Source organism: Podarcis erhardii, assembly GCF_964252035.2.
Source record: "Podarcis erhardii genome assembly, chromosome: Z".
In the NCBI taxonomy this organism is placed as follows: domain Eukaryota; kingdom Metazoa; phylum Chordata; class Lepidosauria; order Squamata; family Lacertidae; genus Podarcis; species Podarcis erhardii.
Genome location: NC_138504.1, coordinates 44262449 through 44280045, shown reverse-complemented (window position 1 = coordinate 44280045; position 17597 = coordinate 44262449). Strand labels below are relative to the sequence as shown.

At 44.0% G+C, this 17597-nt stretch overlaps 1 protein-coding gene and 1 long non-coding RNA gene across 5 annotated transcripts in view; one reads left to right on the top strand and one right to left on the bottom strand.

Annotated features, from left to right (window-relative positions):
- Positions 1–17597, top strand: part of ASTN2 (astrotactin 2) — a 658777-nt gene that overhangs the window by 419726 nt on the left and 221454 nt on the right. For 2 of the 4 annotated variants that reach the window (XM_081847443.1, XM_081847444.1), the window contains exons 12-13: positions 1372–1538; positions 4531–4719. In XM_081847443.1, coding sequence (XP_081703569.1) covers positions 1372–1538; positions 4531–4719 — 356 coding nt within the window. Of the gene's footprint in view, positions 1–1371; positions 1539–4530; positions 4720–7332; positions 7355–13372; positions 13392–17597 lie in introns of those variants that run through there. The other 2 variants (XM_081847445.1, XM_081847447.1) reach the window with 2 other exon arrangements.
- LOC309333882 lies at positions 5512–7834 on the bottom strand. Its single transcript, XR_014152752.1, has 2 exons — positions 7736–7834; positions 5512–6306 (listed from the first exon to the last, which is right to left on the bottom strand). It is a non-coding gene; the product is annotated as an uncharacterized lncRNA (long non-coding RNA).

Genomic DNA, 17597 nt, shown 5'->3' with positions numbered 1-17597 from the left:
CTTTCAGTTAAACCAGGCATGGCCAAACTTTGCCCTCCAGCTGTTTTGGAACTACAACTCCCATCATCCCTAGCTAACAGGACCAGTGGTCAGGGATGATGAGAATTGTAGTCCCAAAGCAGCTGGAAAGCCAAGTTTGGCCATGCCTGAGTTAAACATATTGTAAATTTAAACAGGGAAATCCAGTAGGGAAAACAGGACTCCATAGCTCCATCTGCTGGCGCAGTGTTATATTGCATATACAACACATAAAAATTGTTTTTTCTTTACCAATCTAGCTGAGCCCTTAGACTAGAGTAAGGATGGGGAACATGTGGTCCTCCAGATGCTGTTGGATTCCAACTCACATCAGCCCCAGTCTGCCTGGCCAATAGTCAGGGATGGTGATGGGAGTTGGGAATTCAGCAACATTGGGAGGACCACAGGTTTTCAATCCCCATGCTAAAGGATACTAACCCAGGTATAGCCCATTTCTATTGTTCTCAGCGTTTTTCCATCCTCCATGGGAGCAGTTACTGCTGAGTTGCATCTTCTCTTTTCAATATGACTTTCACATTGACCCCTGACAGGAAGTCTTTCTTAAATAGGTGTGTGCAATTAATAGTAGAAACTCAGGTAGAAAATAAATCTAGGAGAGAAGAGGTGTTCAAACTCATTTCTGTTACTTAGAATCCATTCCAGACAATCTATTTATTGAGCATTCACCCTGATTTGTTTGCAGGGAGGTTAGATCGTGTTGGCATTTTAGTGAGCATTTAACCTGATTTCTTTCTGAGGTGGTTGGACAATGTTGCATGAAGATAGTGTTATCTCACACTTTCCAGTGCATTTCCTCATCACTGTCCTTGCTGCAAAAATGTTAGCTATTTTGGGGGAAGTGAGCTTGTTGTACAAGGTGTAACTGTACAACCTGAATTTGCCGGTATGTGATTGAATTCTGCTGTGGAATAATGACAGTCTGTAAGCATTACATTAGAACTCATATTAGGTTCTAATGCACAGGTGAGTTACCCATTGACAACACTTTTTCATCTTAACCTCTTCCCTTCAGAGTACATCTCCTGGTAGCAGTAGCCCTCATGCACAAGTGACTGTTGTTCTTCTAGTTTGTGCAGGCTTTTAAAGCATGAGTGCTATTGATGGACGATGCTTCACACAGACCTAAGCACCAGCTGTAAAGTATTGCTGTTCCTGGAAGTGATAGCATCATTTGGGGACCTAAACTTCCTTGCCTTCTGAAGGCGTAATACAAACACCTTGTGTTATACACCTTTCCTCCAATAGTAGGCATCTCAGTGGTATAAAGGTGTCCAACTTGGAGAGAGTAATGCTCCCCTCTTCCTTAACTGTATCCTTCCCTTCTCAATGCAGTGCCCTGAGGATTTGAGGCCTATGAAGGATGGCACTGGTTGCTACGACTACTCCAAGGGAATTGACTGCTCAGATGGCTTCAATGGTGGCTGTGAGCAACTGTGTCTTCAGCAGACCCTCCCTCTCCCATCAGAACCCATGTCCAGCACCATCCACATGTTCTGCGGGTGAGTCCCATGGGCAAGAGGTGTACAGATTCAATGGACTGCAGTCTCAAAGCCTTCTGTATGCTTGCTTTTTGAACATTCCTGCCTGGCTAAGCAAATGTAATATGGAAGCTCAAGCCAACTCAAAACACTGTGCATTCAGCAGACAAAGTAAGGTAGTTGGTAGATGGACACCTTATGGGAAAATGCACCACTTCTGGAAGCTGCTACTGCTGTTGTCTGATGAACTTTGGATATGTCACTTTAAAGGGAGGTCTGGAAGTGACTGTTAACATGGCCGCTATCACCACCCACTAATTCTCACTGTCATGCTGCCTTGTTCCATCTGGAGCCTGTCACTTTTGCACACCCCAGCCCTTTTATGCATTGTTGCTGTGAAGTCATGTTGGTGGAAGAGAGGTCAGCACAGCTGCCAGAGTTGGTTTGTGGTTAAAGATGTTGCTTGTCCCCTAGCTTTGCTGTGGGCTTTGGACTTGGACACCTTGCCTTGCCTCTGAGATAAAGGATGCAAGGAGCATCCTGAGGAGGGGGTTTCTCTCAGCTTTGGGTTGGTGGATTTCAGCTGGCCACATTCCCCAGAGCAGAGGGACATGGGGTGATCACTGCATACCTCTTTCCCTCCAGTGCCAAATTCCCCACAGATTTTGTTTCTTTAGCTTGTGGCAGCAGCTGTTGCTGCCTCAATACCACTTTGACCTTCAAAGGAATGTTAGGTGTGGATTTGTGCTGTGGAGAAGCACATTCCGAAATGTAACTCCAAGGAACATCTGTCAATTCCTGACACATCCAGGTGCTCAGGCAGCCGAGATTTTGCTGTGTCCCAGCCCTTCATGGCTCCCTGGGGGCTTTGAGTTCATCAACTAGCTTTTTCGTGCATGTGTCTATTGCTTTATTTCTCGGCACTGAAAGTAAAGAGGAATGTGCATCCTGTGGGAAGGCTGATAGCTCCAGTGAAGCAGCCAGCCCATCAAAGTTTTGCTTTCAAATCCAGCAATGAAAAGATTGTAGACTGTTCTGATTCCGTGTGGATTGGCATGGGAGCAGAAGAATCGGCACACTTTCAATATTCCACCGCTCTAGAACTTGTGTCCCCTTATGAAAAGAAGAATGCAGTTTGAATCAATTAACTACTCAAACAGCTGACTAATATTTCTTCAGTTGAGACATAATTTGGAAGTGGGGTTAGAGAAGAGAATGCCAAATTATTAGGAGAAATGTTTGATTCAAGGGATGAGGCAGATTGGGCTAAGCCTTTCCTCCCCGGTATCGCTTTGGTGAGGGTTCTTCTACAAGAAGTGTGGCAAACTGTTTGCCCTTCAGATATTGCTGGGCTACAGCTCCCATCACCCCTGACCATTGCCATGCTGGCTGGGGTTGATGGGAGTTGGAGTCCAATAATACCTGAAGGCTGACTGGTTGCTTGCTGTTTTTCTGTTAAGGAACACATTGTGAAATAAGCACATAACACCAGAGGGTTTAGTTGAGCTCCAGAACAGCGTTTTCCAAATGCAGTTCTTACCACCTCACAAGGAGCACCCCACAAAGAGCATTGGAGGTGCTAGTTTTCCCCCATGGTGCTGAACCGAAACTAGACAGCTCATTTGCATGAAGATCTGCTCTGTGATAACCCCGCACCCCACCACATGGTGGTATATGAAGGACAGCTGTACTCTTAGCAATCCTAGCAGCAGTTTCTGCAAGCTGACATTTCTTCAACAGTGAAGCACTGAGGTCCCCCCCCCCCATCTCACCCCTCCAGAGGAATTGTTTCTTCTGCAAAAGGGCTTTTGAAATTATTCTTAGGAACACATGAGGAAAGCCTTAAATCATAGCTGGGAATTCACATGACTTTTGTCCAAGAAACATTTATAGGCACATATCTAATATCAATTTTGTTTATTTTCCCCAAAACATTATAATGTAAAAATTTGCGCAGATTATCGTTTTCTTCATAGTAGGAATATTTAACACCAGTGTTAACCCATTAAACACTGTTCAAAGTACTTCAGATGCATTGTCTAGTTGTAGTACTTAGAACAGCCCTGTAAAATAAATCAATACTGTATAATTTCTCATATTAAAGATGGGGCAACTGAGGCTATGAAGTGTGGCTTGCCTACGGCCACCTTGTGATTTCATGGCAGAAACAAGATTCAAAGCAGGAATTTCATGATTCATAGTACAGTCTCTTTGCTAAAGCAACTCTTACTGTCTTTGTTACTGGTATTCAGTGACTGGTTTTTATCCCTCTGATGTTTGGTTTGGTTTTCTCTGGCTAAGCCCACTTTTACATGTGAGGTTTTTCTGCCCATTCTGTAACATGCTATGCGGTGCACTTAACTTACTGAGGGATTTTCTTATGACTTCCACTACACAACTGTAAAATATCTGTCTGGTCCATACTGTTAAAGCAGACTTCATGTAAGCCTGTTGAACCCTCAGGAAGCTGCTGCAGCTCCAGCATGCTGACAGGGGCCACAACTGATGCCTATCAAGGGGGCAGCTTTACATTCTCCACATCCTCCCACGGTGCTCTACTCAACTCCAAATTACCCTAGTATAGTGTTGTCCCAGGGAAAATTAAAATGGCAGCTCCCACCTCTCTGATGCTCATCTGAGCACTGCCACTGCCTTTGTCTTCTAAATAAGTGAAACAAAATAAGAGGGACCCACTAAAGTGCATTTTGCTGACAAACCCTCCCCCACAATCTTCAAGCTGGTCCTGGTTTTAGCCAAGTCTTTGGTATATACTTTCCTCTCATTTTTAATCTCTTTCACACACAGGGTCCCTTGTGCTGTTCCTTATTTCGGTGCCTCACTTTGGTGCATCAGATTTAATATTTATGCTGCACCATTGTGCTGGCCCATTTAACCTACTCCTGCCACCCCCACCCACCAAAAAAGAAACAACGTAATAGATTTTATCTGGAACTGACTTTTGTTGTTTGCTGTTTGTGCATATCTGATGTATCTTTTTGTGTTTGGTTCTCAGCTGTGTTGAGGAATACAGGCTGGCACCAGATGGCAAATCATGTCTCATGCTGTCAGACATCTGTGAGGGCCCCAAGTGCCTTAAGCCAGATGTGAAGTTCAATGATACCCTCTTTGGAGAGATGCTGCATGGCTACAACAACAGGACCCAGCATGTCAACCAAGGGCAGGTCTTCCAGATGACCTTCAGGTATGCCTTGTTCGCCCTCAACCAGCTTTTGCTACAATGTGCATTTACTGGGTATATAAAAATGGTAAAGGACCCTTGACAGTTAAGTCCAATCGTGAACAACTCTGGGGTTGTGGCGCTCATCTCGCTTTACTGGCCGAGGGAGCCGACGTTTGTCCGCAGACAGTTTTTCCGGGTCCTGTGGCCAGCATGACTAAGCCGCTTCTGGCGAAAACAGAGCAGCACACGAAAATGCCGTTTACCTTCCCACTGGAGTGGTACCTATTTATCTACTTGTACTTTGACGTGCTTTTGAACTCCTAGGTTGGCAAGACAGACACATATGCATCTGGACAGGAGTGTTGGGTGTGTCAAAAAGTCAAAAACTCCCAGATTCTGCAAGTATCCTGAATTCCCTTTGCTCTGCAGTTTCTGATACAGAACCCAGTGAGTCAGAAGAAGCCATACATGATGTCCATGAACCAGAGTGTACTGGCTTCATGGACTCTTCTTATGGAAATTCTTTTAGTGGTTTAGGTGCTTCTGGGGCTGGTTCTGAGCATCCCCCCCCAGAAGAAGGGGGTGACAGCTGTATGCATACAGTTCCTCAGAACCTCCCCCACAATTACAACAACTAAATTGTCTTATATTTATCCATTTTTTGGCTGAATACTTTCATACACTCTCAAGTTTGTGCTGAGATTCCAGATTCTGCTCTAGATATCATATGCTATAACTCTTAGTATGAGTACAGCAGTGCAGAGTGCCCTGTTCTAAGCTTAGACCAAATAAATTGACCTAGGGGATGGAAGACTGCAAAGCTCTTTTATACCTTTCTAAGTTCCTTTGAGGAAGGATCCATACATGTAATGTTTTCTTTTTCTTTTTTGAAGTTTAAAGTTCACATCTGATTTTAAAAAGAGGATGTTGATTGAATGGCATGCACTGAGCCTAAAGAATGATCTGGCTTCCATTCCACTTTCCCTCTGTTCTTTTAAATTCAAACTGGGTTTAGGGCAGCTGATTTTATTGTAGGGAAAAGCCCAGTCTCCTCAGTCGAAAAGCCAGGTGCTTCCTTTTGTGGAGTCATTAAAATAGGAAGTGAGGCCTCAGGCCTCTAATCTAAACCCTATCCATTAAGCACATGAGAGTTTAATAATAATAATAATAATAATAATAATAATAATAATAATAATATGCCACCCATCTAACTGGGTTACCACAGCCATTCCGGGCAGCTCACAACAAAATATTAAAAACTCAACAAAATATCCAGCATTAAAAAGTTTCCTGTTGTTATTACTCCCTTTTCTTTATGGTTGAAAGTACTCAGTTTCATTCTGGTATCTTACTGCTAAGCTGGAATCACAGGCGGTAAGAGCCTGCTGCATCAACAACAGATGGCACTTTTAGATTCCCTCCAATGCTGATTCAGCAACCCATACTCGACTGTCCTCTTCATTTGAGAAAGGTTGATGATGATGCAAATCTTAAGGCTATTCATGTCATAGTATGCAATGACTTGTTCTTGTGAGGCTGCCAGGGGCGCTGCCTGGATTTCTGAATCCCACAGAGGATAATTAGGGAGAAATTCCTTCAATGTTAAATCTGTAAGACAGAAAAAGAAAACCAGTTATGGAATACTGGTGGAATATAATTAATATGAAGGCAGGGCGTGTATGTATCAGGGTGGGAGAGAATGTAGTCCATGAAAAATGAGAGATTTGCGGACATATTTGTTGTTGTTGATGATGATAATAATAATAATAATTAAAAAATCAACATCATGGCTCTGTAGAGTAACTATATCACTCCATAGTAATAATTTTAACTATAGTAAATGGGCACCTGCAGGTTCTCAAGCTAAACCGGACCTAAAAAAAAGGAGGGAAGAGGAAAGTTGTTTTGGAAATTAGAGATCAAAGACTCAAACACTTCTCAGACAATTCTAAGGAAGGAAAGATGCAGATTGTTGGAGTTCACAATATGTGAATTGTTTGACTGAGCTTGTACAGTAAGCCCAAAATCTATGCACATTTAACCTGTGTGCATTCAGCTTTACGCACTTGAGATAGATAGATTAGATAGATTAGATAGATGATAGCTAGATAGATGATAGCAGAAACATGTGGGTGTCTGGGAAAGATAACTTTGGCAATCCCACCCACCACTGAACCCAATGTATTTTGACTATATGCAGTTTTAGCTTTAGGCACGATCCCAGGAACTTAAACCCCTGCATAAGTTGCAGGTTTACTATATACACATCTGTGTAGCTTGAGTTCCATAGTTAGCTGTACATTCAATCTACTCATCAGAGGATGGTAGGATGGGGCGGTGCTTTTGACCTGACATTGAGCAGTGCAGTGGTGGCATGGCGGCAGCGGGAGGCCCCATTAGCTAAAGTGGTAGCTCAGGTTAAGAACAGTTTCAGGTTAAGAACGGACCTCCTGAACGAATTAAGTTCTTAACCAGAGGTACCATTGTATAAGAAACTGAGTTGGCAAAAATGGAACTCCACAGCACCATCTGGTGTCACAGTGTTACTTCTCACTGCTGCTTACCAGGGCGAAAAGGTGAGGGGGAAAGGTGATGGTGAGTTTGGCATGGTACAAGCACACCAGCAGAAGCACTGCATTGGTTCCACCAGCACGAGGTGAGCGGTGCTACCTGTGGGAATTACTTTAGTCCCCATTTAAAGAGTTATGCAGGAGAGTTCCCATGTTGTTTGACCCTTTAATTAGTTCCCTTTTCCCTCCTATAAAAACTAAGCAAGACATTCTCCATTTAAAGTTTAAATTTTGTTGTTGTTGTTGTTTAGTATTTAGTCTTGTCCTGCTCTTCGTGACCCCATGGACCACAGCATGCCTGGCACTCCTGTATTCCACTGCCTCTCACAGTTTCATCAAATTCATGTTGGTAGTTTCAAGAACATTGTCCTACCATCTTGTCCACATATAACTTTTACTTAGTGTACTTGCACTTGTTAGATTAAATATACAAGACAAGTGTTATTTACATTGCTGATACATCTTACATAGGCTTGTCTCTGAGACAAATACTGTTGCAGACTGACTAACTCTGAGGCAGACAGCAGCACAACAGAAAATACCTGCTGCTCTCACACAAAAGACTGTTAATACCGTAACTAAAACAAAATAAAAAAAATCCTTCCAGTAGCACCTTAAAGACCAACTAAGTTAGTTCTTGGTATGAGCTTTCGTGTGCATGCACACTTCTTCAGATACGTATCTGAAGAAGTGTGCATGCACACGAAAGCTCATACCAAGAACTAACTTAGTTGGTCTTTAAGGTGCTACTGGAAGGATTTTTTTTATTTTGTTTTGACTATGGCAGACCAACACGGCTACCTATCTGTAACTGGAAATACCGTAACTGCCACTGCTGTGCCAATGGACATAACTGTCTCAGATGTAGGACAGCACAGAGTTCCATAGCCCTTGTGAGCATTAACCCTTTACCTAGCATTTTGAATGCTTTCATCCCATGTTACCACCTCACCTCCTACTATTCTGTAGCGACTGGTGCATTATGGTGCTTAAATCGTTGTGTTGAAGTTTTGTGTTCTTCCCTCATTGCTTTAAAATGGTTGCATTCTTTCATAAAGTTTTATTGTGTGTGCTTCAGCTGTGGGTTCAGGTTTTCTGCCAACACAGGTGTCACAAGGCAGTGGCAGGGAGTTCCAGAGGAAAGGGGCAGCTCAGGAGAGAAAGGATGGGGGGTGGGTAATAGAGGAAGGAATTATTTAATGTCACCTATTCTTGTTCAGCTTTCCTGTAACCACAATATTTAGAAATCTGAAATGCAAGCTGAAATTCTTAGAAATCCAGTGCCTTTCTTTCTGGCAGCTTAGAAGTGCTTCCCAACAACCCTGTGAGATGGGTTGGCCTGAGAGCTAGTGACCTGTCCAAGGCTACCCAGTGAGTTTCACAGCTGTGTGAGTTTAAATATTGATTTTTCATGTCTATAAAATATTTTGTTGTGGCTCACAACAGTTTCACAGCTTATTGATATAGAGCTGTGGTCCAGACCATTTTTTTGACATTACATTTTTGCTGATGGGTCCTGGGGCAGAAATTGTAACGTTCTGACAAATTTCATGTGTATCTGTCATAAATAAAAGTAAACCAAGAAACAGCTCTTCATACTATTCTGCTTTGCAAATGGACACCATATTTAGTATTTCTGACATCACATTTTCCCCCAGTCCAGAGGAGTAAGCTGTGGACTTCCCTCCATTAGCCAAAAAAATAACATGCTGGTAAACAGAAGAGGGAAATCCCTGGAAAAAATTATTTTGCCTATCTTTGGCAACACAGCCTCTGAAATCAGCTCCAGCCAGCATGGCCGGTGGTCAGGGATGATGGAACTTCTAGTTCAGCAACATCTTGAAGAGTCATGGGCTGGATCCAGACACATCAAAGAAGTGTTTCAGTTAAACACATTGTAAACTTTGTACAGTGGTACCTTGGCTTACAGACGCTTCAGGTTACAGACTCCGCTAACCCAGAAGTAGTACCTCAGGTTAAGAACCTTGCCTCAGGATGAGAACAGAAATTGTGCAGTGGTGGCATGGCGGCAGCGGGAGGCCCTATTAGTTAAAGTGGTATCTCAGGTTAAGAACAGTTTCAGGATAAGAACTGACCTCCTGAACGAATTAAGTTCTTAACCCAAGGTACCACTGTATAAGAAATTGAGTTGGCAAAAATGGAACTCCACAGCACCATCTGGTGTCACAGTGTTATAATGCATATACAGCACATATAGGTAAAGGTAAAGGGACCCCTGACCATTAGGTCCAGTCATGACCCACTCTGGGGTTGTGGCACTCATCTCGCTTTACTGGCCGAGGGAGCCGACATTTGTCCGCAGACAGTTTTTCTGGGTCATGTGGTCAGCATGACTAAACCGCTTTCTGGCGAAGCGGAGCAGCGCATGGAAACGCCGTTTACCTTCCCGCCAGAGTGGTACCTATTTATCTACTTACACTTTGACGTGCTTTAGAACTGCTAGGTTGGCAGGAGCAGGGACTGAGCAACAGGAGCTCTCCCCATCATGGGGATTTGAACTACCGACCTTCTGATCGGCAAGTCCTAGGCTCTGTGGTTTAACCCACAGCGCCACCTGCGTCCCATACAGCACATATAAAGCATTTTTTTCTTTGTTAGTGTAGCTGAGTTCATTGGTTTTCTACTCCTGTTCTACAGCTTCAGCAAGGGAAACCCATACGTCTGCGTGTCCTCTGGAGGAGGAGGGCCTTCCCCTCTACATACACTCTGGGGAAAGATGGACACTCTCCACTCAGTTATATTTTATCTGCAGTTAAAGCCCCAACTCTGGAGACTTTTTTCTTCCCTTGCTATTTGTTCGAGCTTTGTTTCTCAATTCTTGTTTTCTCTTCCCTCAGTTTCCCAATGGAAGAAGAGAAATAAATACAGCCTTTCACCCAAGACTGCATTTAAGATAAATGGGTTATATAGCACTCTGTGCAGGATACATAAGCTGTTTACGTATCTCCCTGTGATTGGGAGTGCTTTGCTTTTTAGGTTTTTTGTTTTTGTTTCTGTTTTTTTTATCTTGTTTGTGCCAAAGATCCCAGTTAAGATATTCAAGAACCTCTCTGAGCATTAAGGACACCAGCTGTTTGAGCAGCCCTTAATTTGATGCAAGTGAAACATAGCAGGAAGCTGCCCTAATGCCGGGGATTAAAAGCCTTTTTCAACAAAGTGGAACAGGGGGGCTGCATCTTTTAAAGGGATTTACAGCTCCTTGGATCCCTTTAGCTACATGGATGAGTCAGCCTGCTTCCTGTGCCTTAGTAGCTTCAGTTTCCATAATAAATAGAATAATCTCAACCCACTGTGCAAGATGGCATGGCAGGGAAGCAACAGTCCATACTGCAGGAATCTACCCTGACCACCTTTATCAGGTAGTACCTAGGAATACTGTTGGGTAGTTGATTCACACCAAGTCAGACCATTGGTCCATCTAACTCAGTATTGTCTACAGTGGTACCTCGGGTTACAGACGCTTCAGGTTACAGACGCTTCAGGTTACAGACACTTCAGGTTACAGACTCCGCTAACCCAGAAGTAATACCTCGGGTTAAGAACTTTGTGGTGCAGTGGCAGCAGGAGGCCCCATTAGCTAAAGTGGTAGCTCAGGTTAAGAACAGTTTCAGGTTAAGAACGGACCTCCAGAACGAATTAAGTTCTTAACCCGAGGTACCACTGTACACTATAATGACGGTGATAATGATAGAATTTATATACTACTACATCATAACCTCTAGGTCCAGGGTGGGGGAGCTCTATACGTTGTTGGACTTCAGCTCCCATCAGCCCCTGCTGGCATTAGCCCATGCATGGGGGTGATGGGAGTTGTAGTCCAACAACATATGGAGGCCAACCTCTGTTTAAAAAACCTTCAGTAGAGAGTCCACCACATTAGGAGGCTTTATGTTCCACTGTCAAACAGCTCTTACCACCAGGAAGTTCTTCCTAAGGCTTAGTCAAAATCTCCTTTCTTGGTGGTGGTGAAGCAGCTTTTCCACAGCTCTCTCTGAAATGTATTTAATATGAAAACAACACTGGACAAAACAACTCATTTTCAATTTCCTTTTCATGTTGTTTGCTTTTTTATTTGACAAAATTCCACCCCTGTGCTGATTAAACACAAACAATTTAAGCATGTGAGTTGAAATTCACGAAAATTCAGTTCACCTCTCTCTCTCTCCCCCCCCCTTCTTCCAGGGAGGAGGGTGTGTGTCTTTATATAGTAACCCTGACTCTTCAATTCCAGAATGGCAGGCTTTTGTTTCAGCAAAGTTATGTTAATGTTGTCATGCTTCATGTTGGGTCACTGAACCGACGAGGGAGGAATTGTCATAATATTGATGGGAAGTTTTGGCAAGTTAATTTTAAAGCTGACACTTGGCATCTCCCTCACTGTTGCTTCTCAATAAAACTCCATGATGATTATGGGTCATGCATGACAGCTAGAGAGCAATATCTGCAACCAAGAGCTGAAAAGCAGTGTCGTTCCCCCCCCCCGACATCCTTTCCCCAGACCCCACCCTTCCTTATCACCTACAGTGGTACCTCAGGTTACATACGCTTCAGGTTACATACGCTTCAGGTTACAGACTCCGCTAACCCAGAAATAGTGCTTCAGGTTAAGAACTTTGCTTCAGGATGAGAACAGAAGTCGTGCTCTGGCGGTGCGGCAGCAGCAGGAGGCCCCATTAGCTAAAGTGGTGCTTCAGGTTAAGAACAGTTTCAGGTTAAGAACGGGCCTCCAGAACGAATTAAATACTTAACCCAAGGTACCACTGTACTTTCTTTCTTCTGGTTTGCCACTCAGTTATGGATTATTCACATGGCCCAAACTGAACCTGCTCTTAAGAATTTGAAAATGAAACCTTGGGCTATACATCCCTACCTCACCTTATTGCCCTTTAAGAACATAAAGAAGAGCCCTGCTCAATCAGACCAAAGGCACCTCTATACATTGACAACAACAACAACAACAACAACAACAAGACAGTGAGGGCCACCTTTCTTTATGGAAAACCTTCCTGAGACAGAGGCATGCAAAGGAGATGCTCTGTCATTCAGCAACAACATTAAATTAATTTCATTGATTTTAAAAAGAGGGGTCCTTTGCAGTACCTAAATGTAAAAAGAATAATTGGTCTGTTTATTATTCCTGCCCTGAAGAGCACCACATTTCTCGGTGCCTTGAATAGCTTGTTTACCTCTTACCCTTCAGCTTGGCATAATAGATAGATCTGCTTCCCCGGGGCTGGCTTCTATTTCATTCCCTTTTATTATGGGTTTTTGTATGTGTGCACGCGCAATTCTATTACCTGTTCAGCGCTCTAAAGCCTCGGACATATTGGTTGGAGGGTAATGATAGTTTTTGAACCCGGGCTAATACCTCCCCAGCACATGCTGTGCCGAAGGATTGGACTGAGGGACATGCTGGCTAGAGAGAAAAACAGCCTTTTGCAGTTTAAGCGGGGGAGCGGTACTCTCGTGGCAATTGGCTGGCTCCGTCGGCTCCCACTTGATATGCAGGCTCACGCAGGGAAATTCAAAGCAGTGTGAGGAAAAAAAAGCTCTCCTGCCATCCGAGAACAGCATTAGTTCCTCAAGATCCATTTTGAGCAAGCCGAGTCTTCTTGCCCGTGCCAACGTCTCTTTTAGATAATTTGGCCTTTGCATTTCTCTGCATGCAGATGAGCTCCCCAAGGTCAGGGGAGCCTTGTTGCAACACAAGTGGGTAAACACCTTACTTGTTTCTGCAAGGCTGCACATACCCTCTGCAGCATTGGTTAAGGTGGTAAGAAGGCAGTGTATTAGCTGCAGATCTTTGGGGCTTTCATCCGTTTTGACTGTGCCCAACTCTGCAAACAATATAAGGAGGGAACCCGAAAGGGTCTGATATTAATTTAACGTATGGCTCCTCCCACCTGTCCCCCTGCCAAATGCTAGGCTTTGAATAACTACAGATTGGGCAACATTACGTAGCATATTTTGTCATTGTATTCTCTTTGTCTGGTTTTGCTATTTAGATCTTCAGTGAAGGGTGTGAAATGTAAACTAGTAGATGGAATAGCTGCTCTGAATAAGGCAAATCTGTGCCTTTAGTAAATTCAAGACATATTCCAGGTACTATTTTCCAAAAACTGGCTGCTTCTAATGTTCTCTGCTTTTAAAGTGCTGCTGCTGCTGTTCATATGCTGTCATATATTGTTATATTATTGTTAATATGTAAGCAGCCCCAAGTATATTTTAATACAGAAGGGTGGAATACCTATATGACCTTGTGGACTGGTCTGGAAACTTCAGTGGGGCAGAACGCAGTGGCTAGACTGCTGGTGGGGCGACATGTCTGCTAACATATACTCTGTCAGTTGATATGCTAGCAGGCGATGTTCAAGGCTTTTTTGTTGATACACAGAGCCCTGAACAACTTTTGTCCAGGATACCTTAGGGACTGCCTGAGTCCTGCCCCCCCTGCCCACAAAAAAATGTTACAGAGACCTGATTGATCTCAATCAGAAGTCAAGCATTTACTGCCACAGGTTCTGTGTTATGGAACACTCTTCCAGCAGAGATTGAGCAACATTGATGTTTGCTCTGATTTTGAGCTAAAGAGCAGATTTTCCCTGGGAAAGAAGCAGGGCAAGGGGGAAACTGCTTGGACCTATACTTTCTATGCATAAGACAAGCGAAAGTATGGATGAGCCGTCAGGGGTGAAGTGGTTAGGTCCCAGTTGCAGCAAGGGAGCATGGAATATGTGGCCCTTGATATGCTGATGGACTCAAATTCCCTGTTCCATTCACCCTGGCAAATGGTAACAAGAGCTGCAGCTACACAACATTTGGAGGATGACAGGTTCCCCAACCCTGCCAGATTGAACCCAACAGTATTGGCAAAGAGCTTCTGTGACAGTGGAGTAAGAACACTGGGCCAATGGTCCATCTAGTCCAGCACTTTGTTCTCACAGTGAGCAACCAGATGCCTCTGGGAACCCCACAAAAAGGAGTGCAACAACGTTCTCCCTACCTGTGATTCATATCAGCTGGAATCCAGAGGCAAATGACCTCCAAGACCGAAGTAGAACATAACTATTAGAGCTGGGGGGTTTCCCTGCCTCCATGCAATGTAGTTCCTGCCAAGTATTCTTAAGTAAAGGGACCCCTGACCATTAGGTCCAGTCGTGGCCGACTCTGGGGTTGCGGCACTCATTTCGCTTTATTGGCCGAGGGTGCCGGCTTACAGCTTCCAGGTCATGTGGCCAGCATGACTAAGCCGCTTCTAGCAAACCAGAGCAGCGCATGGAAACGCCGTTTACCTTCCCGCCGGAGCGGTACCTATTTATGTACTTGCACTTTGACGTGCTTTTGAACTGCTACACTGGCAGAAGCAGGGACCGAGCAACAGGAGCTCACCCCGTCACGGGGATTCGAACTGCTGACCTACTGATCGGCAAGTCCTAGGCTCTGTTGTTTAACCCACAGCATCACCCGTGTCCCTTACCAAGTGTTCTTACTTCCTAAGAAAACTGGAAAGAAACAGCTTCCCATAGCTTGCTCTCCACCCACCTTTCCTGCACCATAGAACACACTGCATCTTCTCCACAGATGTTTGTAATCTGTTCAGTGAGTGAAAATAGTCATTATCTTGTTAGCTTGCTGTGGTGAAGGAAGTTCAAATTTGCATTTTCACAGATAACCACCAAGCACAAAAAGGGCCTTCTCATGCAGCAGCGTTAATTGGGCTGAATGGTTAGGGAGGAAACTCCTGCCACCAAAGCGCCAGATCATCCTTCACTCAACTTAGAAGAGATACTGGGAAGAGCCAGTTCTAAAAATAGGCAAGCCATGGTGGGAGGGAAGAAGATTTGATGCTGATGGAAAGGGGTGTGGTAGTGGTGTTGGTAGCAGGAGGTGGGGCAGTTCCAAAGGAAGTGGAGTACAATAACAATATTTGTATTAATATTAAATGACAGTGAAAAAGGGAGATGAAAAAGATAACTCAGACAGATTTTCCCCCTCTGCAGATATGTTGTGAGTATAGTGGTACCTCGGTTTAAGAACAGCCCTGTTCACAAACTATTCGGTTTACGAACTCGGCACAACCAGAAGTAGTGTCCCAGTTAGCGAACTTTACCTTGGTCTTAGAATGGAAGCCAAATGGTGGAAGGGCACTGGCAGCGGGAGGCCTCATTAGGGAAAGTGTGCCTTGGTTTAAGAATGGTTTTGGTTTAAGAACGGACTTCCAGAACGGATTAAGTTTGTAAACCAAGGTACCACTGTATTATAACAGTTTTATCCAGCTTTTTATCCAGGTACTTCTAGCATCACCTGAGCTCCAGTAAGGCTGGAGTAGACCTAAACCCATTCTTTTTTGGGGGGGAGCTGAAAAAACATTGCATCTGGCAACCAATACGCCACTTTGGTTTCAGATAGTACACAGGTAGACAAGTCTAAAAAGCCCGGGACACAAATTTTCACAGTCCTCTGGCGGCTATGGTGGTTCATTTACCGGAAGTATGTATTAACCATTAACTCTAGAAGTGTATACTCCATTCTGATCAAACTAAGCCTCCTAGAGCACAATATACATCAGCATGACTCCCCCTCCAATATCATAGAATTGTAAAGTTGGAAGGTACCTCAAGGGTCATCTAGTCCACCCCTGCAAATCTGACCATAAAACCTTCATCCCCTCGTTATTCGATTTAACAGCATTGAACGTTGTGCTTATAGATCTGCTATCCTAGAGAACAAAAAAGAAGGACTCAAATGTGAGTTTCTTCTTCCAAATGGAACCTCTGACACGTCAAGCTATTTCCCGTTTAGTCATGGGAAACAAAAAGAGGCAGTAAATTGGAAATTTCTTGGTGTGGAGCTTTCCCATTGCACCTCGGTATGAGCTGGCAATGGGAAATTGGCAAAACCCCTCAAACATTTACATAATTGGCAAAACACAACATAGGTGAAAACAAAAAACATGAGCCTTTCATCACATAGGACAGTCCTACAGTTGGGTGTGCTCATGTGCAGGATGGTGCTATTTTAAAACCAGGCCTGGATTTTCCAATGTTAGATGTTTTTGAAGGCAAAGAATGCCAGACAGCTGGTGCAGCAGCAGTAGTCCAGGAAAGTCTTCATGGAAGACCATGAGAGGATTAGAATGGAGGGAGTTAACATAGAAAAGAGGAACTAATTCAGATGCTTGATGTGGCATGGAGGATAAATGCGCATGAATGGACGTCCTAGTACAAACTTAGATGTAGAGTATGCTTCTATAATAAAGTGTCACTCTTCGCCAGGGGTAGGGAATCTTGGGCCTGGCCCCTTAATATGGCTCTCTAGTCTTCTCTGTGTGGCCCTCACAACTGTCCTCAGGCCACACTCCTCACCAGAACTACTTTGCACTGTCCTTGAATGTTTTTGCCCGGGAGGAATGTGTCCCTGAACTCTTGGCTGCTGGTATAAAGGTAAATGTTTCATTCATCACTCTGCCCACTTTTGCCTCTGACCCTGCCCATAACTGGCATGTCACCCAGAAAGGAGTGTGGGCCCCAGGCTGTAGAAGGCTCCCTGGCCTTCCTCTGTATCACCATTTTGTATGAGACAAATGAATACCTATCACAAGCAATATTCCATGGCTAGGCATGGAATTAGCTGACCTAGGAGGTTTTCCTTGTCTCTTAAGATTTTATTATTCTAAATTTAACCTGGGATTATTGCACAGTTACTCCACATTATTAAGCAGTGGGACAGAAAATTGGTTTTACAATTATAATAATAACTTAGATATATTACACACCTTACCTTTCATCCCTAAAGGAGGTCCAAAGTGCTTCCCCCACCTGTCCCCATTGCTGATGCCTTTCCAGGGCACCCATAAAATAAAAAAATCCTCCAGCACCAAGTTGCAATTTAAATTCCCCACAATTCCACAGAATGACACCACATTTGGGGGTATTGTCAGAAATTACATAAAATGGCAGTGCCAAGACCCTCTGTGAATGACCCAGTACCACCAAATGAAAATGCATTAAAGGGAACCTTGCCAAGGTGTCAGGAACTGGGCAGAGGAGGAATGGTGGAGACTGCCTCCCCATTCTGACCCTTCCAGGGTAGAGGAGGAAGAAGACAGTATAGATTTACAACAGTGGTTTGTGGGAGGTCACAGTTCAGAGGCAGATGAGGGGGAAAGCTGGGAAATAATGGGAGAGGAGGAGGCAGAAGCAGCGTGACAGCTGACTGACATGGTGTCATTAGAAAGCATCCCAAACACTAGAATCATAGAATCATAGAATCATAGAGTTGGAAGAGACCACAAGGGCCATCGAGTCC